Consider the following 27543-nt stretch of genomic DNA (forward strand, 5'->3'; position numbering starts at 1 on the left):
GTAGGTTAAAAAGTAGTGATATTACTTGTTCCAACCGAAACAGACGTAAATAACAAAGATTAGTCAGTGATCTTATGCACAAAATTCAGGCGAATTCAGGCGAATTCAGGCATAATCAGGTGTCTATGGGTACCCATGGGACCCATGGGTATTCCCATGGGTGGGTATTCCCTTAGCATACCCAAATGGGTATTCCCATGGGTGGGACTTGGGACGGACCTTAGTCCCATGGGAGTCCCATGTCAATGTCTAATAACTAGCGACTAGCCGTTTTACCTATATTGGATATTTATATATAGTTGCGAGTTTGGAAATGGTATAAAGTCTTATAAGCACTTAAAGTACAAAAGTCAAATGTAGATCTTAGCTTCCTCGAAACGGTCGTTTGAGTACTAGTCTCTAGCACCACGAAGAGGTGTCTAACTTTTCGCTAGAGGGAGCTAACGTTACAAAGCCACGCGGGGGCACTACAACACCCAGGTTTCTTACGCCCGAGTAGGGGAGATCTAACGTTACAAGGCCACGCGGAGGCACTACAACACCTAGGTTTCTTATATCCGAGCAGGGGAGATCTAACGTTACAAGGCCACGCGGGGGCACTACAACACCCAGGTTTCTCACGCCCAAGCAGGGGAGATCTAACGTTACAAGGCCACGCGGAGGCACTATAACACCCAGGTTTCTTATATCCGAGTAGGGGAGATCTAACGTTACAAGGCCACGCGGGGGCACTACAACACCTAGGTTTCTTATGTCCGAGCAGGGGAGATCTAACGTTACAAGGCCACGCGGGGGCACTATAACACCCGGGTTTCTTATATCCGAGCAGGGGAGATCTAACGTTACAAGGCCACGCGGAGGCACTATAACACCCGGGTTTCTCATATCCGAGTAGGGGAGATCTAACGTTACAAGGCCACGCGGGGGCACTACAACACCTAGGTTTCTTATGTCCGAGCAGGGGAGATCTAACGTTACAAGGCCACGCGGGGGCACTATAACACCCGGGTTTCTTATATCCGAGCAGGGGAGATCTAACGTTACAAGGCCACGCGGAGGCACTATAACACCCGGGTTTCTCATGTCCGAGCAGGGGAGGACAGAAAGTGTTCTGAATCCTAGCCTATAAACCACCGCGAAAGGCTGGGCTTTTATAGGAAAAACTAGGGCGGCCGAGAGAGACCATTTACACGGACCCCAACTTCATATTTCCCATTCCAATTCGCCCTATGCTCACTATTCCCTTCAATTCGACCTCGTACAAGTCGGCTTCATGACAATAGAAGGCAGCCGGAATGAGCAGTTCACGTCGACAAGAATTCAGTTGAAGCCAATAGGAACCTGCGGCCCGAAGCCATGAATTCCCTACTGGTTCTCGATAGCAATAGCTGCCCACGAGCAAAACACCAAGAAAGTGTATGCTTGTTGCATACAGTCATTCTCGAAATCGCCTTGACCAACATACACTGAGAAACTCTTTCCTGGCCCCACCGTCAAGGCATTAGTGCAGATTATCTATTGAGCAGACCGCATTAAATTGAGGGATACCGTAAGACACTCTCTGTATTTTAACGTCGCCATGTAATATTACATAATAGGTACAAGATTTCCGTAGAATTGCTTGGAACCTTTAGCGAATCCCAGGAGGTCAAGTGAGGAGGGAATCTAGTACTGTAACTTCTTGATCCACTGCGTCACTTCGATTCACCTTATCCTGGTTGGCGCGTGCTGGTCATCACTTGTGATGCTGTCTCTTTTAGCTTAGAGGAACTCACAATTAATGAAGCCATCAGCAAACGAACCCTTCGACCAGTTTTCGGTTGTTTGCAGACGGACAACACCCTCTACGTCTGTTAATGGTGCAAACCTCACCAATACTCGCCCTGCCCAAGTCTGTCACTACTGTAGGCCAAGAATCATGAGGGCCAATTCTCTCGTTAACTACGACAGTCACGACGTTGAATAAAGCATAACGATGGCAATATGCACCAAACCCTGGCAATTTCCGTCGTTCCTACGCCTCCCTGTCCAACATAGACTGCACAAACGTCGACCCAACAGCCGTTATCGATTACGCCTTCCCACAACAAACTGCCTCACAAAGAATAGTCTTCCATTGTTCCAGCTCAGTGATTGGCAAGAAAGTCGGACATATGACGAAGACACATCGGCTTGTATCCACTCCTTGATGAGGGGAAGGTGACCCTTCACAACAGGTGGTGAAAGACAGAACGAGATCTGGTTCTAGTTTGACGATACAGTCGATTTCGAAAACAGTTTCCCCCTGGGGACACACACTGTTGCTCGGCCCATACCCGGAACAGGTCTAAACCTAAAATAGCTAAGGTGTAGTTAATAATAATCTATCAGTGGATGATAGTTTACTACCTAACCTAATAAGGGTTAAGCGCGTGTCGGATACGGGCCGAGAAACAGACAGTGTGTGTCCAGAGGGGAAACTGTTTTCGAAATCGACCCCAGAGCTCCTCGCATTCGGGCGGCCCGACAGCGCAGTACAGTGCTCTTGAATTAGCTGGACCTTCCCTAAATAAAGTAGCCAATATTGCAAATCATATGAAGTAATTAAAACAACATGCCCGCTTTAGTGCGACTTTCCAAACTGCAAACTGCTGAGAAATACACTCCAAAAGAGAGAAAGCATGGAAACCATTATGGAAATTGGGATCGATGGGTTTTGCAAATCCGTACCATGCCCCTGAAGTATAATCCATGCCACGAAAAAGGCTAGCAAAGGTAAAACACAGACAAAATTGTAAAAGATAATCCAACGTAGACTGATGATTTCGCGAGCATAGATTCCCCAGAAGTCTTCTCGCTTGTCGCCCGCTTCTTCAAATTCGGTCCTTTTCTTTGGAAGGAACTTCAAAATGTCATCCGAGTGAGCCCCCAACCTTTTACACTTGTGGTGCAAGTGAAGTAATGGACGTGGGTTGTGACAAGCATAGAAACGTTTCGTGAATTCATGCTCGGAGACTGGGGGGATGTTTTCCATCGGCCTTGGCTGATACTCGTAATCAGCGTTGGCATCGTCAGGGAATGCATCTCTTTTTTTGGGCGCGAACTCGTGGTCATCGAACTTCTCAAACTGTGATTTGTATTGTCAACCAAAATCATTGGAGTAGTATACAGGGGCATTCACCTTGTAAAAGTCACAATGTGAGAACCTCCAAACACTGAACCGGGCCCGCAGTACACCTCTCAGGCGAAAATACTCTTCTTTCAGTGTGTTGAAAAAGTCATGTGAATTCATATTACTCACGCAGATCTGTGCGAGTCCGTAATCTTCACCCTGTTTCGCGAGGAAGAGGACACGGTGTTTGTTCACTTCAAAGGTATTGGCTTTGAGTCCAGAGTGTTGATAATGAAGTGAAGGATCAGGGGATGAGTCGTCTGGTTGCTGGCTTCCATGATGCGGATGTGAAGGCTGCGTGGGAATCTGACTATTGTTCGGGGCGCTGCGAGAGGTTGAGCTGGAGGTATTGTATGTCCCTGGAGGAGGCCGAGTATTTTGGTTTGCCGTGGTGTCTATGGGAAGACTTTTGATTATGGACTGGAGGCGTTTGACAAAGGCGTTTGGTACTTCTGCCCATCGCTCTTCACCACATACCTGTATCACCAATCAGGGCCTGGATATAGTGTAGGGCTGGAAGTAAATGAATACTCACACATCTCCACCGTAACCTTGTCTCTGATCCTCCTAGTGGTCTCAGACAATGAGGCAATGGCCACCAATCCCAACACTCTCCGGTCCAGCGCTCAAGCATATGTTGGTAGTGGCTGATGAACTTAACAAATGGAGAACTATCGTGATCACAATCAAATCGAATCTCGTGGGGATCCACGTGCTGCAAATCTGTGACAAGGTTCCGCAGCTTATACCGAGCAACATCGTCATGGTTCTTACTTTCTGGAAAGGACCACCTTGTCACCAGATCTCGAAGCCGAGAGTACAGCGAGGGCTGAACAAATTCTTCAAGACGACAAAGAAGAATTCGGTAGGCGGCGCTTTCCAAAACGAAGTGCTTCATCTGATCCAAATGTTGCAAAGATCCCTCATAGGGCTCATCTTCGCCAGCTTCCTCGGCCACAGAGCCTTGGTCACTTTCCTCATCGAGATCGAATGCTTCCATTCCTTCGTGTGATTCCTTCACATCAGAAAGGACGTCAAACTCTTCTGACCTGGAAGCATGGAGACCACTATGTAGTTTTTCAAGATAATCTTCCACTTTTCTTTCATGGAATGGACGTTTTTTAATTGATGCGAGACTATGTTTGATGTTCGGCTTTTCGGCGATGGGCGACATGGCAAAGAGCTTGCGTGTGATCAGGTCTGAATAGGAGCTTACAAAGCTCCTGAGTTCTCGATGCAGTTCGCTGTGAATCTCTGCTTTAAGATTATTCGCAAAGTCTTTGAGCAATCTCCGAAAGTTGTTTCGCATCCTTTCAAACCCAATTTGCTGTTTTGATATGCCAACTGAAATGAACGAGGGGAGAATGGAATTTTCAAGTAGCAGAGTTGCAAACTCCTGGATGAGCAACGAATTTATTTCCCCTCTGCCAGATTCCAACGACCTGGTGCTGGGAAGGGAAATAGGCGCAGAAAAGACTGAGTCATTCTCAAGGGATACATCGGAATCCCCCAAATCCTCAAAATCTCTGAAGCCGGGTGGATATAGCTTATTGTGCAAGACCAGTGCTCGCTGGTACATCTCTTCTGCCTCTTGCAGCTTCCCCTGGTCCTTGTAGAGACTTCCAAGGATGTTGATTGTCATGAGAGTGGACGTATAATCTGGACCGAGGGCCTTCTCGTACCCTGCCAGCGCTCGCCGATACATCTGCTCCGCCACTTGCAGATTCCCCTGGTCCTTGTAGAGAAGACCAAGGTTGTTGACTGTTATGAGAGTGGACGTATGATCTGGACCGAGGGCCTTCTCGTACCCTGCCAGTGCTCGCCGATACATCTCCTCCGCCTCCTTTGGCTTCCCCTGATCTTTGTAGAGAAGACCAAGGTTGTTGACTGTCATAAGAGTGGACGTATGATCTGGACCGAGGGCCTTCTCGTACCCTGCCAGTGCTCGCCGATACATCTGCTCTGCCTCCTTCAGCTTCCCCTGATCTTGGTAGAGAAGACCAAGGTTGTTGACTGTTATGAGAGTGGACGTATGATCTGGACCGAGGGCCTTCTCGTACCCTGCCAGTGCTCGCCGATACATCTCCTCCGCCTCCTTTGGCTTCCCCTGATCTTTGTAGAGAAGACCAAGGTTGTTGACTGTCATAAGAGTGGACGTATGATCTGGACCGAGGGCCTTCTCGTACCCTGCCAGTGCTCGCCGATACATCTCCTCCGCCTCCTTTGGCTTCCCCTGATCTTGGTAGAGAAGACCAAGGTTGTTGACGGTGTCGAGAGTGGACGTATGATCTGGACCGAGAGCCTTCTCACTGCCTGCCAGTGCTCGCCGGTACATCTCCTCCGCCTCCTTTGGCTTCCCCTGATCAGAGTAAAGATTCCCCAAACCATCGAATGCTCTCCATACCGCAGTATCAATGTTGTCATCCGGCCAATCCCTATAACGTACATAATTCGCGTGCGGAATAAGCCGTTGCTGAAGCCTAGAATAATTTCTGTCACTTGAACTCGGGACAGTGTATCCAACAGATATCAGTGCCAGTTGGTCGAGCTGGATTAAATCCGCACTTCTGTCTGTATTGGCAAGGTGGATGCACCAGTCTTGTACCACTGGGTGCATAGCGTATCCTCCGTCTTGTTCCTTAGTCTCAAGAAGAGAGAACCCGATGAGAGTCCGGACAACGGATTTGAACGCCAGACCGCTTGATATAGTCTTTTCAAGCCAAACAGGAACACTTGAGCTGTGGTGGCTGCTTTTTATCAATTCATACCAGATATCTCGATTGTCGAAGTGAGCAAGAAAAAGCAGCAAGTCCGCTGCCTGTGGGTCCCGCTTCCTGATCTCACGATATGAGATCATCCACGTTTGTAGCATGTTACGTTGATACTGGCGCTCAGGATTTGATTGTAGCTGTAGGTCGAACCAAGATTCTTGGTAGTACTGCAAGAACTCAGTGGTGCTAGCTCCAGTTTCGCGCATGAAGGCCCCAGCGATTACTATTGCCAATGGAAGACCATCTAGTCGACTAGCAAGAGCCAGGGTATCTACTTGCGTTAGTATCATGAATAAGATCTACGTATTTAGGGGTGAAGTACCTGGATTGCTCTCAGACCTACTGATGGTATTCTTTGCTGATACACGGCTACTTTGCAAGAGTAGTTTAATTGCATCATCAGATTCGAGTCTGTTGACTGGAAAAGATTTCCCTAGTTCAGTCAACCTTTGGAGCCGAGAGGTAATGAGAATGGAACCATGATCGGCCGCGGGGAAGAATTCTCCAATATCATATGCATCACCAGCAGCACTATTGACGAAAGAGTATTGTTCGATGTTGTCAAAAATGATTAGCCAGCGTGAGTTTCCCTCTATTGCGAGCCATCGTAGCACATGCCTAGCTCGTTGCTCCACTTCCTCGTCATTGATTGCCTCATTCTGAGACTGTCTTGGTAATCGGGGTAAGATAGAACTCAAAGATTGCAAGAGCGTGCCTCGATCGTTGCCACTCAGCCAAAAGATGGCAGTGAAATCGTGCTTGTGGTCTCGTGCGAAGCGAATCGCTAGCTGCGTCTTTCCTATCCCTCCAAGACCATGAAGGATCGCAACTTTTCGTGACTGGGAATTTGTGGGCTGCAAATACTGCCATAGATTGTCTAGTTCGTCTTGCCGTCCAAAGAAATTTTCAATCACTGGCACAGCGGTAAGGTCGAATGGCACAGCAAAGCGTTGAACTATATATAAAGACCATTTAGCGATGAATTCGAGGAATTAGCAACAGCATGACCAGCTCACGGTCTTCGTACCTGACTGCCATCGAATGGTATATTCCTGTACATTTTAGTATGGAACAGGCTGGCCGGCAGTAATGCACATACCTGTATAACAGTGGCAAAATCTGGTCCGGTCTTGTCTGAAAACATCAGTTTAATGTTTTTATTCGCCATGCAAAGTCCTCGAGATACACACTCTCTTTGAGACTCATCTTCTGAATGCAGTCCCGCACCCGGAACTTCTGTGCGGTATGCATGAGGTAGCCCTCCGTCGCCGCCTCCATCGCTCCCTTCTTCTTGTATTCCTCAAGCCCAATCTCTTGTAGCCCCTGCTCGACATTAAACCGGAAGTACCGCTTCTCGCCGAAATGCCTTGCCCATCTCGCGATGAATTTCCTCTCCGTGTTCTCCGTCTCGGTTGCAATCTGCACCACGGTCTGCCCAAGGGACTTCAGCATACGGTCGTCGAACGGCTTCTTGCCTGGATTCCCTGTTCCAATCGAGATGAAGCACTTGACCAGCGGCTTTAGGTCTCCTGTCTCAGAGCACCATATATTCGACGCCTCGCCCTCCACTTCGTCCACTGGATTGTTCGCGCCTAGTCCGCCATCGGCAAACGAGCGGTCTCCGATGCTGACGGGTTCGAAGAAGGTTGTGGTGGCAGATGTTGCGAGGGCAGCTTGGCATATCGTCGCGTAGATATTTGGCTCGTGACGGAGGCTATAGCTTCGGAGGCGGACAATGTCCTTGGTGTGGCGGTCGGCGGTGCAAACGAAGCTGGCTGTGTTAGACATATCAACCCGATAAGAAATGCACTTACGTTCTGCATCCACGTTCGGTGCCGTCATTAAACAGGTCCTGCTTGGATGCACCGCTATTCTCGACCACCTTTGCGATAGCTCCCTCTAGCTTCGCTGAGTCGAACCGGGCTGTGATATCACCCTTAAAGTTGACAGGGATTGACCTCAGCCTCTCGCCGAACACTGCGGTTGCAAGATCGCTGTATGCGCCAATGCATTCATCGACATCCATCTCGAGCCGGCCGAGCATGATCGCCATAAGGCTTGCTGGCAGTTAGCGCGTCGCATCAAAGATGACAAGTCCACTCACCCACCAGTGCTCGTGCCCCCGATAAGGTCGAACACTTCGCACGGCTTCACCTGAGGGAGCTTGTTCTGCCCCCGCACATGGTTTAGCCGGTCCATGATGCTCTTCAGTATGTAGAGTGATGAGAGGCCTCGCACGCCGCCGCCATCCAGGGACAGCAGGCATAGGCCAGCAGAGTCGACTGGGTTCGGCTCGCCGCCGTGCTTGATCGTGCTTTCTTGCTCCATGATGGTTGCAGCATTCGACGTTGCTCTTACACTCAACTTTGTTTCTTTCATTCGCAAAGCAATACTGCATTGAACAGTCGCAGCGTTCAGAACACAGGCCACCCTGAGTGGACTCAGCTTCGCTCCAGCGATCTACGCTTTTGCCAACACTAAAAATAGTACCTCAGCTCAGGAGATCCCGCTACTCACTATTGGCTGCGTCAACAGTGGGCCCTGGTCATTTCAGGCTGCAATGAGGGGCAATTAGGCATTAATCACATGACAAAGAATGTTACGGAACCGTGCTGAGATGTCATTGGGTCTATGGTCGGCCCGCGATGATCTCCCGATCTCGTTCCAAGAATCCACGTAGCAACAGTAGATGATGATTCGCCTACGTTGCAACAAGCAAGATGGCACCGAACTTAAAGCCGCCACTACTCGAGCTCATCCACCATATGATCCAGAGTAACTCGCTAACGACATCTCAGATGGCCATTGCTGCGGGCTGTAGCAAACAATCGATACTCCATATTCGCTCGAACTTGCAAGTATTCGGCAACGTTAGAGCCCCGCGGAATGGCGTTGGACGACCACGGAGTATCACGCCGCCTATGCTGGAGGCTCTTTGTGAACATTTGATGGAAAAACCGACTTTATACCAAGATGAGATGGCCCTCTTTCTCTGGGACGAATTTGGAAAGCGTGTCACGATTCAAAGCATCAGCAGAGCGCTGGCTTCAGTGGGTTGGTCTAAGAAAGCAGCTCGACAAATTGCGAATGAACGAAACGCAGATTTACGGAACTTCTACCTCCACAACCTATCTACCTTTCGGTCATTCCATCTGGTCTTCGTGGATGAGTTAGGTTGTGATAAACGGGCTGGGTTTCGACGAACAGGCTGGTCCCCTCTCGGTGTAACACCGGTCCAGATCTCCAAGTTTCACCGAGATAAACGCTATCAGATACTACCTGCGTATGCTTAGGATGGAATTGTCCTACGACGGGTATTTCAAGGCTCTACCGATGCCGATGTTTTCGAGAATTTCATCGAGCAACTTCTTCAACACTGCAATCGATGGCCATCGCCAAAGTCTGTTCTCGTAATGGATAACGCTTCTTTTCATCGAACGGTGAAAATTGAGCAGATGTGCTTAGATGCCGGTGTCGAACTTATATATCTCCCGCCTTATTCTCCGGATTTGAACCCTATCGAGGAGTTCTTCTCCGAGCTAAAGCAGTTCATTAAGCGAAAATGGAATGAGTATAAAGCGAACCCAGCACAAGGTTTCGATGCCTTTCTTGAGTGGTGTGTGGACGTGATTGGGTCCAGGGCATCGAGTGCGGAGGGTCATTTTCGAAATGCAGGTCTAATGATCGAAGAAATCTGATTCGCTCGTCTAGTTGCGTGGATGTGTCTCAAATTGTAAAGATGCTTGAAACAGATTAATGCAGTATAACAAAAACCTCGCTTTAAAAGATCCCTCTCTCAGTCTCAACCATTATATTTTCAGCCCAGAACCTAATGTCCTTGACAAAACGCCGGGCAATACCCCATTTAACACCTCGCGCTGTGAAGTAATTCGGGTCTTTGTCCTCATCAATCTGCGCTAGGTCTAGTCCATCATCGAGGGCTACCTCGCATGCCGTTCTGACCTCGGCTTTCAATACCTCGTCACTTAGGCGTGACTGTTGCCACGTATTGTATTCTCTCACAGCAACGTCAAGAAGGCCTGAAATATAAAGGGTAGGAACGTCGGTTGAAGAAGCTGTGGCATTCTCTGGAAATGGGGGTGTTGATGACCCGGCTGCTTGTGGGGCTTGTGTTGGAAGCACATTTGTGATAGTAATGGGAGGGTAGCTTGTCTCGCTGGTAGACCGATTATTAGACCGCGGTCTATCAAGCCGTTGTCGCTCTGCTCTATAGATTTGCTCGCGAATCCTACCAGGCACATCTTTATGTGACTGTAAAATCCCACCGCTCTGCACGTATTTAACCAAACTCTCCAGCTGGTCGCGATAGAGCTTGTAGTGCTTCTTTCCATAGGGATCCTGCCAGCAGTGCGGACCTAGTTCACAGGACCCAGGACAACGCATTAAAGCATATACCTCTTTCTAGGCAGGCGGCTCTCCGGAAGCTGCTTCCTTAGCATAGATCTGTCGATCTCGCTCCTGAAGCATCCGCTGGATAGCAGACGAAGTGCCTCGTTTATCAGTCGTCCTGCCACTTCCGTTTGAGCTCGAAGAGTTCTCCATGTAATTGAATGAGATGACTAGTCTCAGTTGGTTGCTAGCAAGAAAGAGGTCTCCCCAGTCCGAAAGCTGTTTTTCTATAGAGGTCCAATCAATGTCTATTCCATCAAACCTTAGAGTGAGGCCCTTCTGCCGAGTGGCGGATACGACAACAGACGTGTTATCCGATTCAAGTTTTTGGTGTGGATATTTTCGTATAAGTAGCTCCTTTAGCTTTGGTTGCAAAAAGAGTCTCCAGTGAAATCGAGGGGCTAGAACCAGATCTTGTTCTGTATCTTTCGCCACTGTCCTGTTATTGAGAGTGACTTTCCACTCGATCAAGTAGTGGATACAAGCCAGTGGATCCTCGTCATATGTTCGACCTTCCTCCTAATCACCGAACTGGAGTAACGGAAGACTATTCTTTTGCGAAGCAGTTTGTTGTTGAGAGGCGTAATCGATCGCGGGCATAGGATCTACGTTGGCGCAGCTTTTATCGGAAGGGGAGGCGGGTGACCAACAGAAGTTGCTAGGTGTTGGTGCATATTGTGATGTATTGTCCCAAGGGTCAAGCGCCATGCTTTGTTGAACGTCGTAATCATCATGGCTAACGAGTGAACTAGGCCTCATTTTCCTGGGCTTGCTGTAACGATAGACTAGGGGTGAGTGATTATTAGTTAAGGCTTACGGCATCACCGGCCGTTGAGGTAGTGTTCGCCTGCAAACAATCGACAACTGGCCGGAACGGTCGTTTGCCGATGGTATCGCTCGTGAGGTTCTCTAAGCCAAAGAGACTCCCTCATAGGTGATTACAGGCACACGCTGCACAGGAGGAAGAAGAAAGGAGCATTCCCCCTGGAGATCAAGTTACTTGGCGCCAGGTGACGTCTCCCCACATGATTTGCACTGATCCACCATAGGTTTCCATGGAATTCCATGAGCTTCTTTTCGTACGCATAGTGTAATCTTCCGTCATGTGGTAATGTAACATACGCAGTGCATTTTACTACGCCCTCAATTTCATGTGAGCCGCTCAATAAATGATCTGCGCTAAGGCCTTGGCGGTGGGGCTAAGAAAGAGTTTCTCAGTGAATGTTGGTCAAGGCGATTTCGAGAATCACTGTAGCTGCGGAGAGGGACATTAATGAACAAATTGACTCTTTCGCAAACTCGGTGTAACTATCGCGTCGTCTAGATGAATCCAAACTATGTGTTCTTGCGTTTTTGGGGAGCAACTCCAATTGCTCATATTGAATTGCCTATATTGAATTTGTTTAGATCCAATTACTCAAATCCAATTGCTTAGATCTAATTGCTCAGATCCAATTGCTCAGATCCAATTGCTTAGATCTAATTGCTTAGATCTAATTGCTTAGATCCAATTGCTTAAATCCAATTGCTCAAATCTAATTACTTAAATCCAATTGCTCCGATTCAACTGATTCGTTTCAGAGCTTGCAGATTCTATTATCCGCCTAATATTGATTTTTTTGAAGTGTTAGAGTGTGTTTATTTAGCCAGAAACTGCGCCTTGGCGTGGAAAAGACGGACTTGCCCTTGGAACGACTTGTCAGTGGGTAGGCCGGACCTATAAGTATATAGAAGATGTATTTTCCACTATGGAGTCGACCTAGATCCTACTAGTTGTCTAAGCTACGATCTACTTAGGGAAGTGCGGATTCTCTGGCCCCCTAAGAACTAAGCAGTCTTGTTCGTTTAGAAAAATGATATATATCTTTACCTCTAGTATATAGTATAGACTGTGTAAATTCAGCGGACTTAGGCCCCTACTTAGAGTATGAGCCTCTAGGCTAGAACTCGGTCGATTCCAATGGTCATAAAAAGCTAACGGCTAATTAGTACCGTCTATTTGACCTAGTATAGCTTGACTGTTCGAGGAAGGCTTAGTGGGTAAGTCCGAAAATTTCTAGGATTAGGTAGGATCATCAATATCTATTTAATTTAGTCCCTAAATTCATGCCCTCACGGACTAGACCCCACTATTGCGCGGATTAATAGACTGGTCGCTTCTTTTCACTATAAAGATTAGTTTAGTCCCTAGATTTTCTATGCCCGAAAGCATTTTCGAATAGTAGCTTCCTTAATATCGTTTACTAGCTGCTACATCTTACTTGAACTTAATTGTATCTTTTTATGCCCAAAAGATATACCGAGGGACGCCACGCTCTCTCGAACCTAGGCTAGAGCCCCTCCCCTCTAAGCGGCCCTAAGAATATAGGCTAGAGTATCTATTGCCTAAGTAGGTTAGCCTTATCCCACGAGCGCTAGTAATTCACTTCGTCCCTCTAACTAGGGCATTTGGTGGCAACCACTAATATGCTATTGTCACGATATAGAGATTATCTAAGAGCCTCGCTAATCTTTAGATCTATTATTAGTAGGCACTACTGAAGGGTATCCTAGAAAATAAAGCGTAGGAAAGCGCTAGAGACGATCCCAATTATGCTAATTGCAGAGTTATCTTTAAGAGGGCCAATAGAGATCGCGCGTAACTAGTCGCGTAGCTTAATAGGTAACGTTAGGTAGCCGCTGAGACTATATGGTAGTTTGGCGTCGAGAGAACTAGGCTCAATGGATAATCACGAAAGCTCAATTTAGACCTATAGGTAGCTAAGGAAGAGGTCCGCTAGCTAAAATAGGAGAATCTAGATCTATAGAAGCGCTTTAACGAGTTAACACTAGACTAGGCGATCTATATGCGACGGGACGAATACGAAAATACTTTAGATAAGTTAAGTAAGCTCTCTTCATCCGTGACAAGGGTAATTAGATCGAAAAAGGGTAAGTCTATAAGCGAGGTCGAGAATATTTATATAACTAAAGATATGCCCCCTTCTAATGTTCTATAGAGCCCTTAGGTATAGCCCGAGTAGTTTAATATACTCGACAATAACGTCGTTGCGGATGATATAGCATCGATACTGTCTATATCCGAAGCTCTAGCGCTACTAGACTTTAATACGTACGAAGAAATATCCTAAGGGGTGATATCGTCGAAGCTAGATAGTATTTTGCGAGATCTATATTAATCTAATCTTCTTTTCTTTTATATTATACGCTTAGCGGCTATCGGTCTAGTATCGGCAATAGTATGTCTCTTAATATAACTAACGACTACTACTAGATAGAATTAGAGTATATCCCCTCCGACTAGTGAATTGAGATTACCTTGAGCCTTGGCTTCTAGCGAAGACGCTCGGGGAAAAAAAAACTTAATTTCCGTAGATAGATCACCGTTGTGTAAACTTCCTAGTCTAGATTGGCTAGCTTAGTCGTTAAAGCTGCCTACATCGGAATGAACATAGCGTTAATGACTTATATATCTTAGAACTGGGGTAAAGAAATGATCTCTATGGATGATCGTCGATTGACGGAATAAGCTAGTTATAAAAGCTATTAATGATAGAGTTTGACTAGTTATGTCTCTACTACCGTATGCCCCACTTCGTGCAGCGTGTAGCGTCCTATATATGATTCACCCCTCCTATATATTAGCCATAATCTTAAATAGACTGCACGCTTATTTACGTTTATACTAAGGCCAAGAAACTACGCTTAGGAGATAACGACGAGATAATTGTCCCTAGGGATGTGATATAGTATACTATAGCTCTAACGGGGGCTAGGGAGACCTAGATTTATGTAGGTTAGCCGAGATTCGAGCCGGCCCGACGAGAGGAACGGATCGATACGCTATAGGATAAAGAAAAATAAGTTATATCTGTTTCGAGAACGGCGTAGGGGCAGGACGATTAGATTTCGTTAGGCGGTGTTTTTCTATGGCTATAATCTTATGCGTAATGGTGTCTTGGCCATAATATAAACTATAGATTGATCGTCTGAAAGGGGACAAAGCCTTCAATCCAGTGGATCGCAAGGTCAGTCTATGCCTAATGCGGTAGGAGTCTCTTGCGCACGGTGCTCGTCTAGGACGACTAAGCCAAACCGTCCGAGGCGGATAGTGAGACATTTGAGAGGATCACCCTATCGTGATCTTTGCCCACCTAAAAACACCAGTACCAAATAAACGAGAAGAGCTATAGATCGAGGCTAGTAGGTCAAAGCCTTGCGGTAGAGGGTGGTCTCCTAATATTGATTATAGTCTATTATTATTGGCGCTCTATATAGGTAATAAGGCCTAAGCTCTAGGCGATGACGGAATGGTTATCGAAAGGATCGTCGAAGCTTGGCGGGTGTTCGAGACTTTCCCTAGGCGGGGCTATAGGGCTAGCATAATTAGGTTACTTAATGGATCTTCGTATAAGTCCAAACTATAGAGCTTACGGGAATAACGGCTGCTTATAGAAAATAGTAGCGATCCGCCCGATCGACGTTAGTGGGTCGCTTATATATAGGACACCGTTAGTGATCTATTAGCTTGGGGATTAGCGGCGCTAATTTGAGATTCCTATATATAACGAACCTTCTTAAAGGCAATTTGGTCGAACTTAGGCCAAAGCAGCGATCGGTGATACGTATATAGAGCAATAGTGGCGCGTAAGTCTTTCCCATCGTAAACCTAAGTTATCCACTTCCCGCGGTCACCTTCCCCCGAATTGGAAACAGGAATTTACCGTCCTAAAAGGCCAATTACCTATATATCTCTCGGCATTAAGCAGGATAGGTAGTCGCTTAAATAGGCTTAGAGATAAACGGGGGACGCTGTAAGCTCTAAGGATACCTTGTCATTACTATGCTTATAGTGCCTCCTTGCCGGGGAATATAAGTATAGCGACGCTCTAGTTATCCTTATTTGACTGCTATAATTCCAAGGAAATGCGTAGTCGAGGATTGGGATATAGTGAAGCTATACTTTATCTAGCGTGACTAGATATATGCGCGAAATGGCTAGATCTAAATTAAGAAGACGGCTTTTAGGTGGACCCTTATCTTGGATATAGGCGCTAGATATCCGCCCGAGCTCAGACAAGAGCGAGGGCTACTCCGGATAATTTGCTACGGACCTAGGGGATATAGCCCACTCTAGATCTCCATCATAAAACGAGCTCGCGTAAGGAGATGCTTAGAGAGAGATATAGACCTCGGCAAGGACCGCAAGGGACCGGACCAGACCGCGGACCGGACCGCACTATGCAGGGCCCGGTCCTAACTTTTCAAGGACCGGCACGGTCCCAACTTTTTAAGGACCGCACCAATGCGGTCCGGTGCGGTCCTGCGGTCCTGTAAACAGGACAAACATAGAAAACCCCGTGATATGCATATTTTATGTAGAATCTGTAGGTATTTTTCAGTATTTTACTTTCATTCTTTATAAGGAATAGTCATAGCTGATGCCTACTGAAAAAATTGAAGAGGATTTTTGCAGAAATCACTTGTGTAGATGATTTATGATTTATGTAATAAACAAGATTTTAACCTCTAATGACCCTTTGTCTCTACTAATTATATACAAAATCCTCATCATATCTCAATCTCTTTGGAATCCGCCCTGATGAACGCCTCTGGATATCAAAATCAGGTAAAGGGATCTCATCATCATCTGGCTCAGTAAGCTGATCATCAACAGCCCTTCTTTTCCCTAGCGCGCGTAAACTAGGTCGCTCAATAGATACTTCAACGGAAGCGTCTATTATAGGATCTTCCTCATCATCGCTGATAGGATCATACTCCTTAGTCTCTTGCTCAGCATCATCCTGCTCCTTCTTTGTATGCCTCTCTTGGGTGGAGAGAAACTCATCCACTAGCGCAAGCTGCTCCGACTGGATATCAAATCTTGTTGTACACATAAACATCATTAGATCTTGAATAGTCTGTGGTCTTAACGATCCCCGGCGATAGTGGCATATATCGCGAGCAGAGTTGAAAAGCCTCTCTACCCCAGAGCCACTAGCTGGAGTTGTAAGGATATCTCGGGCAAGGCTTGCGAGGATAGGATACTCTGCCTCATGAGCCTTCCAGAATACTAGTGGTGTTGATTGGACAGTACCTAGAAAAGTATTAGATTAATAAAAGTAATCATATAGGAGGGAGAGATATTAAACTTACTACTTCCAAGATACCTTGTGAGTTCATCTGAAGTGGTCGGTCTTGACTGGAGAGATGTAGTAGGTCTCAGAAGGATATCAATGTCAGAAATATCGTTGCTCATTGACTGGATAGTTGATATTGACTGTGCCTCTATATGACGCTGCTGGTAAGGCTGGACATAAGTCTCAAGGGACTGCTTATACCGCGGTGCCCAGTGTGTCTCCCATTCTAGTGTTAAGAAGAATTCAAGCTTATTGCGGGGACCTAAGATAGTTCCAATTGCATAGAGATCATTTGGAATATCATCAGTCCTGCCGTAATATTCCGTAAGCTTATCGCGCCCATGCTCTAGCGCCAGCTTCATTACCTTCTTCCACCCGACTTTCTTTCGTGCTAGCTGCGCCTTTGCCTTGTCAACGTGGGTAAATAAGGCATTGTAGATCCCAAACACATTATGGATAGTCACATCAGTTGTAGCTGATAAAGATGAAGTGAATTTAAAGAAGGGATAGGTAATTGACAGTAGATAGTCAACCTGTCGCCATTCATCTTTATCCATCTTCATATCCGTCAGATTGAACTGTGCACAAAATCCATTAAATGTAGTCTGTAGCCGACGTGCGCGCCGAAGCATAAGAAATGTGGAATTCCAGCGTGTTCGGACATCTTGGATTGGCATAAGTTTCGGTTCTTTTGTCTGCAGTCCGATAAAGCTCTCGCGGCGCTGGGGGCTTTTATTGATATAGACTGCAATCTTCCGAACCTAGAGGAGAATGAATAGTTAGTATTAGATAGAAAGATAATAGTGGAAAGAGGGAGGTAATATACTTTATTCAGGGTTTGCACAATCTGTCTGTTCTCTTGCCGGGCGCTATATCTCTGATCGGCCCATTCCATCTCTTCCCTATCATTCAATGGGTTCGCATCCATCTGACCAAGGAGCTCCTTGAGACTGAGCTGTATAACATGTGCAATACATGGTATACGAATAATCGGTATATGACTAGGCAGCTCAAGAGACGAAACTGCCTCTTCGAGAGTAGTCAGTAATGTATCGTTATTCGATGCATTATCAGTAGTGATCGTAAGCACGCGGTTGGTAATTTGGTGCTTCTCAAGTAACTCAAGTAGTACACTACTTAGATAAGCGCCTGTATGGGAGCCACGTAGAGGTTCAAAGCCGAGTAAGATCTCACGGTAGTTCCACTCAAGGTCAATAAAGTAGCCTGTGACTGCCATAAAAGCCTGGCGAAAAGGGGAGGTCCAGCAATCTAATGCTATAGAAAGCTTGGCGCCCTCTGGGAATGTTTGCAGTAGAGAATCCTGACGTTCCCTGACTGTCTCCTGAAGATGCCGACGGATAGTCCTAGCACCAGGAATTTCAGGGATAGTTGGGGCAGACGAAGCTATTTCGATAAGGGCGCGAAATTCAGGGTGCTCAACGAGCTGAAATGGTAGGCGTAAAGCAACAATAAAGGTAGTTAACCTATCCATCCAAGCTCCTGGTGAAAAGACCTTTTTGCGAGACGGAAGGTTTGCCTAGAAATAATCATCTTAGTTAGTATAAAATGAGCTATATAGATAATATTCATACCCCATTCGAGATCATCTTTCTGATATCATGTGTTTTAGTCTTTCGCTTTTGACAGGTAGCGGCCTGTAAGAAATGCCTATTCATAGTAGACGTTCCCCGGTGCCGGTCGGCAGGATGAGCAAGGATATGATCACACTGCTTACACATCACCTTAGGGGATCCATCAGAGATCGTAGCAACCTGGTGGAAGTGCTCCCAAGAGCCTGCCTGTCGTTTACCCTCAAAGATATTTCGTTTTGTTGCACTTCCGTACTCAGTTTTTAACCACCAGGCGACAAAATCTTCGTTAAACATCTCTGTCCAAAGGATATACTTCTTCCCGCCACATGGCCCAACACGCTCAAGGGTTTCTGGAATCAGGATAGGTACTACTGGCCGTGTGAAAGTCACACTTGGAGTAGAGGTTGGTGTTTCGTGTCCGTCTAGGTTAAACGGCCCATCAGATGTAAGGAAGGAGAGTGCATCCACAGGGTTATCTTCAAAGATGGATGAGGGATAGTTATCGGAGAATTGGGATGCGTGGCTCTGTGACATATTGATAAATAATATGAAAGAGAAGGTAGGTAGTAGGGCTTGAGAGTTATAGGAAAGACATACAATTCTCTTTTTATCTAGACAAAGAAATAATAGGGGGTACCAATACTGAAGAAAGTGATAGGTAAATAATTTGAGATAGAACGAACTAAATTATAGACCGTGATTGGCTGATAAAACCTACCCCGCTATGATCCCTGCGGTCTAAGACCGCAGGGACCGCCAGGAGACCGCAAAGACCGCATAAGGACCGCATAAGGACCGCAAAGACCGTCAGAACTTATTAGAACCCACAAGCAACCCAATCCGCACTGACTAGTTTCTTTTCTGACAGCCGTCAGAAATCTAGTAGGAGTATCAACAGTTTCTAGGCCGTAGCTTCTAACGGCCGTCAGAAAAACTAGTAGGGATATCACCAGTTTCTATGCCGTAGATAGCCTTAATTCTGACGGCCGTCAGAAATATAGTGGGGATAGTAGTAGACACGACACTTGTAAACGTATGTGTCCTCCTACCATAAAATATATATCTTCGCATTCTCACAAGTATATTCTAAAATACTTACCACAACGATCCGAAATTCAAACTTCATTAGTAATTAACTTAATACGAAGCTTCAAGAAAATAAATACGAGGTGATTTCACCTATTTTGTTAATTGGTAGACCTGATTTATTATTAGTATTCGCGTATATACCAAAACAGTGTTTAATAACAGTAAAAAACGCAGCTGAATAATCGGTTTATACGGCCAGAAAAGGAAGGTCTTGGCATAATTATGAATTTGCGGGGGACCGCACGGGGGACCGCAAAGGACCGCGGGGGACCGTGGTGCGGTCCTGACTACTTTGAAAAAAGACCAAAGACCGCATGGTCCGGTCCCGGTCCTAACTTTTAGGACCGGACCCGGTCCTTGCCGAGGTCTAGAGAGATACCTTATATACTACGACGCTATCTAAGAATATACGAAATATAGGCCTATCTAGAGAGGGAGATCGAGTCTGGCTAGAGTAAGAGCGGCCTTCTTGATTAGTGTATCAATTAAATATTAAAATACATTTTATGTCTCTTGGCTGGCAAGCCCCTACCCCCAAGGTGATAACGAGACGTTCGTTGAAGGATCGTCGAGGCCACTAATATGTTAGAGGTATGCCTCCCACGGACGGGGCCAATTAGACGGTATGATTAGCTATAATATACTTAAATACTAATATAGTGGGCCTACAAGGATAGAGCTCGCCCCTGCTAAGACTGACTACACTATTCCTAAAGGCGTGGGTATGATCTAGCTATATATAATACAAAAATAGTAGCTAAGAAATCATTTTATTAAAGTAGAGGGTCTGGATCTCCCTCTTCTCTACGTCGAGTCTCTCCTTGATTTATTTAACTCCTGACCTTATCCTTTTTGGCCTACTGCGGCTAACGCTTAGGCCTACCTAGTTTAGCTTTATATAGATCGTTGATCTTTGCCTCTAATATAGCCACGGTTTTTTAGAGGGCAGAGATCTCATTATATTACTAGGCCACTATCTCTATCCCTTACTACGTATTTTGGTTCTAGTCGTGTTATCGTAGGAACTGTTGCTCTAGACCACTGTCCTATCGAGTTAGTATAACTAATTCAAATTAAGTTGTAGCGATTTATAAAAATCAAACTAGCTAAGGCTATACTCACTCTATATAGTTATATAGGCTAGAAGAAGTGTTAGCTAGGGCTAGGCTGGGGCTATTTAGAGGGTCAACTAGAGATATACTAGGTGCAAAGGTTAAGGATATTGTTTCTAGGAGGCTTGAAAGCTCTATCCTAAGCCAATCCGTCGCCGTAGTGGGCTCCCGAGGCGCAATATCTATTCTATACTAGCTTATGGCTGGCACCGTCTAGCGGTGGCTGATTCTCGTATATATAAGATTGTTCCTCCTCGTAATCATAATCTGGATTCTCCGAAACAGCACGAGATTCGGGAACACTCTAAAGGTCGGAGGCTCGGGATAATCTAGTGTCACGCCTTGTAAACCATTGATTCTCGTAACCCAAGTGCTAGTTAAGAGTATCGTTCGATATAGTCACTCAAATCGTTTAGCAGATCACGTCATAAGCTAGGAACTAGGCAAGGGTTTAGTACGTAGAGGAACCGAGATAGAATATATACCCTAAGAAATTGGGGGCCATACCAGGACCCACTGAACACTCGGAGTGCTATTAGTCTAGCCCTTTTTGCACGCCCTCTGGTTTTCCGAGCGGCCTACGCCGAACAATAAACGTAGGGCATAGGGGTCTTGGGTCTTCGATTTATATGCCTGTAAGCCGTGACCTTAGTTGGAACGTAGAGATACCGCGCAATAGTAAGCCTAATTATATCGCTGTTAGTGTCGAGCACCTTTGAGACCGCGAGGGGATATAGGTGACTACTGTAGGAGTATGATTAATACCCCTCTCTAATCTACGGGAGATATATATACGCTTGATTATCTGCTATTGCTAATTAGGAATGAGACGGGGGCCGGTGTGGATATATAATTTGAGCTAAAATCACGGGCATCTTTTCCACAATCGCGTAAAACAGCGTCTTGAACCACCTAGCGACCTAACGTGGGCATTTTCTGGTGTTCCTTAGCTAATTAACTAATCCGCTAATAATAGAAAAGAGGCAGCAAATCTATTTAATTGCTCGTTGTTACAATAATACTATTTACTACCATTGTAGCTAGACTATATAACATAATACTATACGAAATCCCCACTTAACTACCTTAATTAACTAGGAGCGGGCTATTAGTGGGTAACTGTCGTGGGCCTATAACACTCCCGAGATGCCCTACTTTAATCTAGTTCGTAGGCATCGGCTAATATATTGATGGAAGGCAATTTTTGCGTGGATTAAATTCACGATTTGCCCACTTCTTCTAAAAACATCTTTACGCACTAGGTGCAGTTGAATCTCCCACCGATCTATCTTAAGGGTCTATTGTGCACTCCGATTGATTACTGCTTAGGCGAATATAATGTCCCAAGGTCGGTTGAAGAATGCGGCGTGTGCTAACTAGCCATATATGCATTAGGTAAGAAAGCCTGTAAACCATCAACGGAACAAACATAAGGTCTAGGCTGCGGCACAATCGAGGATAATCAATTATCATATCCGCAAGTCGCAGATAACGATATAGATTTAGGCAAACGCTAGTTATTTAACTAATCCGAACCCATCCTGCCTGATAAACCTGGCTTATATTTAGACTGCGCCATAACCCGCAATGCGGGTCGAGACCTTCAACCCGTACCCGAACCCAACCCAGCGGGTTATAAATTCAGATTTAAAGACTCGCAAATAACCCATCTTGACCCGAATTTACATAAAATCTTGGTCTTGGCGTACATAATTCGGCTGATTCATCTAATTTAAATACTGTTATTTACATACAGTCAACTTCCGCTTTCTGCACACCCTACCATCCCACCAGATTGGGTTGCACACACCGGATGTGTGCACATTATGATCGGATGACATAATCTAATCAGGACGGTTTATATACATTATTTCCTCTTTGGGAGGAAGCCCATCTTATCCAACGTTTTCTGTTTCTCCTATCCACCTATAACCTTGTAAAGTCACCAATTAGGCTCTCCATATGTCGAATATTCTCGTCCGTAGCACCGTCTTTATGCTGAACACATTCTATAACCTCATGCATATAACTAATAAGGCTGCCTTTGCATCAGATAACAGCTCGGGTGGTGGCTATATATATAATCTTCATCCTGGTCATCATTGGCACTAGTGAGACCGTCGTCAGATAAATCAGCGATTATATCGGACAAATCAGGGTCGCTGACGTCGATGTTTCCATCTGACGGGTCCAATGGCTGGTAAACCGAGGTCGCGTTTGCAGGGAAAAAGACTACCTTGATGTTGGACGGCGGCGGCGCTTCATCAACAGCGAGGAGGTGGGCGGAAAAATTATCCAGCAATAGCAGGACTCGTCTTTGCTTGCCAATATACCTATAAAACGAGCGTAGCCATTCTCCTATAATTCCACGGCGCATCTATGCCTTGTTATTCTAGCGCTAGATACATCCGATCGAACGGAGATTTACACCCCGTAGGGCGCGAGGCGTCTTTACAGTCCCAATTAACTAAAGAGGCATCGGGTCTGAACCAGTGGTATTAGTTGCCACAGCAATAGTAATCCTGGTTTTATCTCTTTTTTGACTAGTATAACCATCCATCGATAGACCACCGTTTAGCACTAAACGCTAGAAAAGCCCTTTTTCGTCTATATTATAGATATCATCGGGCTGATATTGGTCGTAGATCGCCTTGAGAGGTTTTATCTCCCCGTGTATTAAGGCTAGGACCGATGTAGCTTCGCCGTGAAAGGTATAATATCGGATCGAATGGCGTTTTTTAAACTGGGTGAGCCAACCATCAGAGAAAAGGGGGACTAGAAGCTCAGCATATACGGGTATTTTCTTCCAGTATTCGACAGCTTTCATCCGAATAAGTGGCCCTAATATCGGAAACCCAGCATTTATATGTCGTCGCTACCATTTAAAGAGGGCCTAGTCCAATTTAGGCCACTACGCAGTCGATTTCCGGGTTTTAATCCCTACTTCACCAGTATCAAGATAGTCGTATTGAGATAAAAGGACCCTCGAGACGGTAGTCCAATTAATAGGGCGGCCGAATTTAGATAGAAACCACTCGGCACATACTTTCTGAGAGGGCTTAGGGCGCGTTTCGGATGCAAAGATACGTAGAGCTTTCTTATGCGCGTCAGAAATGCCCTTGTTCGCTCTCTTTTCGGAGGGCATCCTGGCCGAGAGGGTCACAGATAACGGGGTGGAAGGGATGGAATTCTGCATTATGATTAATCGGGGATTTATATGACTAAGGTAGATAGGTGCAAAAAAATTCCTGCACACTCAGCTCAGGGTGTGCAGGAAATGGGCAGATTATATGGAGAAATACGTAAAAAGTGAGTCCACCCACCAAATTATGGCGAAGAATGCGGATTTGTGACCGCGCCGGGCGTGAAAAACGTTGGATGTTGCACCTTTGCCTTTAAACGAGTACTGGATCTATACCGGCTATCTAGTTAGTAACCAGTTAATAACTAGTTTAAAGGCGACCCCTACCGATTTAAGTGTGTCTTTCGCCTGGTGGGGCTTAATATTTTCGAGGTTCACCACGTATGCGTACCCAGCGTTATGCGTTTGTGGATACTCAGGTAGCAAGGCCACATGCTCAATAAATGCTGCTGATATAGCATGTGTTGATCGATCTGTTAAGGGCATTGGAAGAGGGTCAGGGTGCTAGAGAAATAGTTAGAAACTAGTTGGTGAAGAGTTGTATGTTGTCAATGCAGATATATATTTACGTCGTTTGGGTCTGGAATCGATGCGTGACGATCTTGGAGATCACCCTGCTCCCCGAATTCAAAGGCGTCGTCGGTCGGTTCAGGTGTAGGGTCAAAACGTATAAGATCATGGATCATCCGATGCTCATAGTCCTTCCAGATAGGTTGATTACTATTCGCCATAGTGATAGTAGTGATAGTGAGGAATAGAAAACAAGCCAAAACAAATACAGTATGTAGGTAAAATACCTTGTTACCATGGCATACAATGATTAGTAAGTAGGAATGCGAGATGGGTGCAGTGAGCTCAGAAAAGAAAAGTGGGGCTAGGTGTAGCGAGCTTTCGGCCTAGGTGTAGTGACCTGTAATCTGTTCGTTTGCCAAAAAAGCCACGTGACCCTTGCAGCGACCTAAGTGCCCACTTGCGATCACCTGGTTCCTCTTCGGACGTTTCCGAAATGGGAAGATGCCTGAGGCCGGATGCCCACAAAAGGCCCAACTCGCATTCTCGTAGTTTTCCTTCTTCTTCTTCTCTCCTTAGACTTGATTCCTTCGTTGGTAGCACCGAATGCGGACGGTTGTCCTCATCTCGATTGGCACGTTACAAAAAGAGTCGAAGTGATTACGTATCTAATAGTGAGCGACTCCATCGTATCGGACCATTGTCCTTGAAAGGAATGCCGCTCTCAAAATGCTCCTGATCTTGGCATGCTTGATTCTCCTTGAAATGCTAGAATCCTCCTAGAAATGCAAGAAGTCAACACGCAGATCTTGGAGGGTCTTGAGAATCTGGCGTGTAGCGACTAAACTCTCACCCTACGTCGCAAGGCATCCGTTGAGAGGCAAAGATCGGAACATCACGCAGATTTGAAGAGGCCTTTCTTCACCTTCCGCCAGTATTTCACGCGCCTAATGCGTCTCATCACGACTGCGTCCTCGAATTCACAGTCTGCACCGCAATCAAGTAGAAGGTTGATGACCTCACCTCTCACATTATTACTAGCGGCCACAAACAGGGGTGAGTGATTCTGCATATCTTCCTGGCTGACACTAGCTCCAGCTTTTATGAGCCGCCCCACGAATTCGGCGCTCACTTTGTCTGATGCGACGGCGAGATGTAAAGGTGTTCGGCCCTTGAAGTCGACGGTATCTGGCCTGGATCCACTCTCTAAGAGCAAAGTCGCCATCTTCCCGAGTCTAAACGTTATTGCATAGCTGAGTGGGGTATGTCCCCCTAGGTTCTTGTGCTCTGTAGAGACTCCCCGCTTCATCAAGTTCCCAACATGCCAACGAATCAAGTCCAAGGCGTACGGCTCCGTCTTATGACAGGCTGCAGCGCGAACCATCTCATGCAATAGAGTGCGTCCGACAACATTGGGGAGATCCGGGTCAGCTCCTTGGTCGAGAAAAAACTTGACCATCTTTGACCCTAATAAGTAATACCCCTGGCACATCTCCGAGGCGGCTAAATGAAGGACAGAACTCTCGTGCTTCTCAGTGCGTATCTTCATATCTGCACCATACTGGAGCAGGATCGTCACCCACTCAATATAGCCGTTCATTGTGGCGAGATGAAGCGCGGTGTAGCCATTGTGAAGTATGTTTGGGTTCGCCCCTTCGTCAAGGAGTGCTCGAAGTCGATCTGTGCTTGGTCTGGGTAATTTGTTGATTTCTATCAGGTATTCAGCGTGTTCTTTTACTGCCTTTTCTGCAGCAGCTTCAGCGACACTTTTCAAAGCTCCCACATAGACTCTGGGAATTCCAGCACTGGCTTCGAGTGTCTCGGTCAGAGATTGGGTATTCCCGATCAAATTCCATAGCTCAAATGAAAAATAATCCTGTATCTATATTGTCAACACTGTCTTTGTCGGTTGACCATACAATATACAAACATACCATTTCCAGCCCAGGTGGAGAAGGGAGAGATGTAGGACCCATCTCATATTTGGTTGAACTGTTCTTGTTGGAAAGCGGTTGGAATGCGGACATGCCTACGAGGTCGTCTGGGTCTAGTGCTGAGGGTGGATCTGGTTTGGCGTTGGCATCCATGATCCAATTGGCAAGCAACTGCTTTGAGGCCCTGGGACGAGCTTCTGGTGATGGCAATAAAAGCCTTTGAATGAAAGCCCGACCACTAAAGCAGACACACTTTTCATACAAAGGTTGTTCAGGGAAAGCGGCTTCACCTTTAGCATAGGCTTGAAGCGACAAAAACGTAGAGAAAGGTGTACGCTTGGTCAAGGTGTAGTATAGCAAACATCCAAGTGACCAGATGTCAACTGCGCTTGTATAGCTTGAACTTTCTCTCGAGTCGTCCAGAAGTCCAAAAACCTCTGGTGCCATATACCCGTCCGTTCCAATCCTTGTCCGCAGTTCAGTTTCGTCTTCTTGCGTAAGCTTGCTGATTCCAAAATCTGCCAGTTTGACCCAGATCGGGGTCTTCTCCACAACGAGTACATTCTTATCACCCTCTTAGTAATGCCAATTGTCAATATAGGGAGGGAATTACCTGTGGTTTAACATCACGGTGAGTAATTCCAAGTTCATGTAATATAGACAGAGCCTCCAGCAACTGTTCGCAGATAGACCAGGTTACTGCTTCTGGTAGTGGATTAGGATAGCACACGGATATATCGTCCAAGCGACAGTATTCCATTACAAAGTAAACGTGGTCACTTAGGGTGGCCGTGAACCATCCTAGGAAGTCGACGAAGTGCTTTTTTTGTACACTGTAGCAGAGATTGATATATGGTTATTATAGCTACAACCCGGAAAGTCATGGAGGTCTCGGAAACAAACGTACCTTGCTGCTTTTGATAGCCTCCCCAGCACAACCAATTCAGAACGGTAGTTGGCGATCGTCTTGTCTCGCCAAGCGACTCGCTTAACTGCTCGTAGTTCCCCCTGATGCGACTCTTCCACATAGACTCGCTCAGTAAGATCGCGTTTGCGAGTCCAAATAATCACCTGTCTTTCCTGCTTCAAGTACTGGCCTGTAGGCGGTTTCAACACCACCTCCCTACTACGGTCATTAGACAGAAGAGTAATGTCGAGTTTGAGCAACTCTGCAAGTTCCTGATCCCACATGGTTGCACGATCCGTTCAATTGGAGACTCAGAGACGTGATGTGGGACTTTCAAAATGAGGCCCTGAGAGCCTGCGAGGCTGTCAAGCCCCCTCTGAAGTGGATCACCTGACTTGGGGTGGGGGCCACGTGCCTATCTGTAAATCTCGGAAACACAGAGGAGTGGATCATACGGATGCACCAATGGGATCAATGACAGATGTACAATACCAGGCTTGTAGGATACTAATATCTTCTCTCTCTCCGCTGGCTTCTGCTTCACCCAATATAGACCATCTGATAGGCGTTTAATAAAGTTATATACCCACATTTCGCTCACGGGATCTGGTGGTTCTTCGTCCGGTTCGGTAGCTCTCCGAAGCATCGCGTTCGCACTCGCTTCCACCATACTAGCTGTAGGCGGAACGTGTAGAGAATCAAGGGTATTAATCCACTGAACTAACGCCGCTTCCTGCGATTCATCCAGGCGTTTGGAGAGGGTAGGGCGACTTGATCGAGATTGG

The 27543-nt window shown here is 46.2% G+C and overlaps 3 protein-coding genes across 3 annotated transcripts; all 3 read right to left on the minus strand.

Moving 5' to 3' along the window:
• Positions 1-2602: 2602 nt before the first annotated feature.
• N7498_006833 (protein kinase subdomain-containing protein) lies at positions 2603-8250 on the minus strand (the record flags this gene model as incomplete). Its single annotated transcript, XM_058453895.1, has 9 exons — positions 2603-3106; positions 3281-3628; positions 3687-6193; positions 6266-6877; positions 6950-6974; positions 7022-7056; positions 7113-7693; positions 7737-7979; positions 8027-8250. The coding sequence occupies 9 exons, from the start codon at positions 8248-8250 to the stop codon at positions 2603-2605; spliced, it is 5079 nt and encodes a 1692-aa protein (XP_058306144.1).
• A 7631-nt stretch (positions 8251-15881) lies between these two features.
• N7498_006834 (uncharacterized protein) lies at positions 15882-18598 on the minus strand (the record flags this gene model as incomplete). Its single annotated transcript, XM_058453896.1, has 4 exons — positions 15882-16429; positions 16489-17233; positions 17299-18009; positions 18065-18598. The coding sequence occupies 4 exons, from the start codon at positions 18596-18598 to the stop codon at positions 15882-15884; spliced, it is 2538 nt and encodes an 845-aa protein (XP_058306145.1).
• Positions 18599-24812: 6214 nt separating this feature from the next.
• On the minus strand, positions 24813-27042 carry N7498_006835 (uncharacterized protein; the record flags this gene model as incomplete). Its single annotated transcript, XM_058453897.1, has 4 exons — positions 24813-25793; positions 25852-26415; positions 26465-26684; positions 26759-27042. The coding sequence occupies 4 exons, from the start codon at positions 27040-27042 to the stop codon at positions 24813-24815; spliced, it is 2049 nt and encodes a 682-aa protein (XP_058306146.1).
• Positions 27043-27543: the final 501 nt, after the last annotated feature.

This window comes from Penicillium cinerascens (assembly GCF_028974065.1).
Source record: "Penicillium cinerascens strain IBT 15544 chromosome Unknown contig_9_segment0_segment0, whole genome shotgun sequence".
Taxonomy (NCBI): Eukaryota; Fungi; Ascomycota; class Eurotiomycetes; order Eurotiales; family Aspergillaceae; genus Penicillium; species Penicillium cinerascens.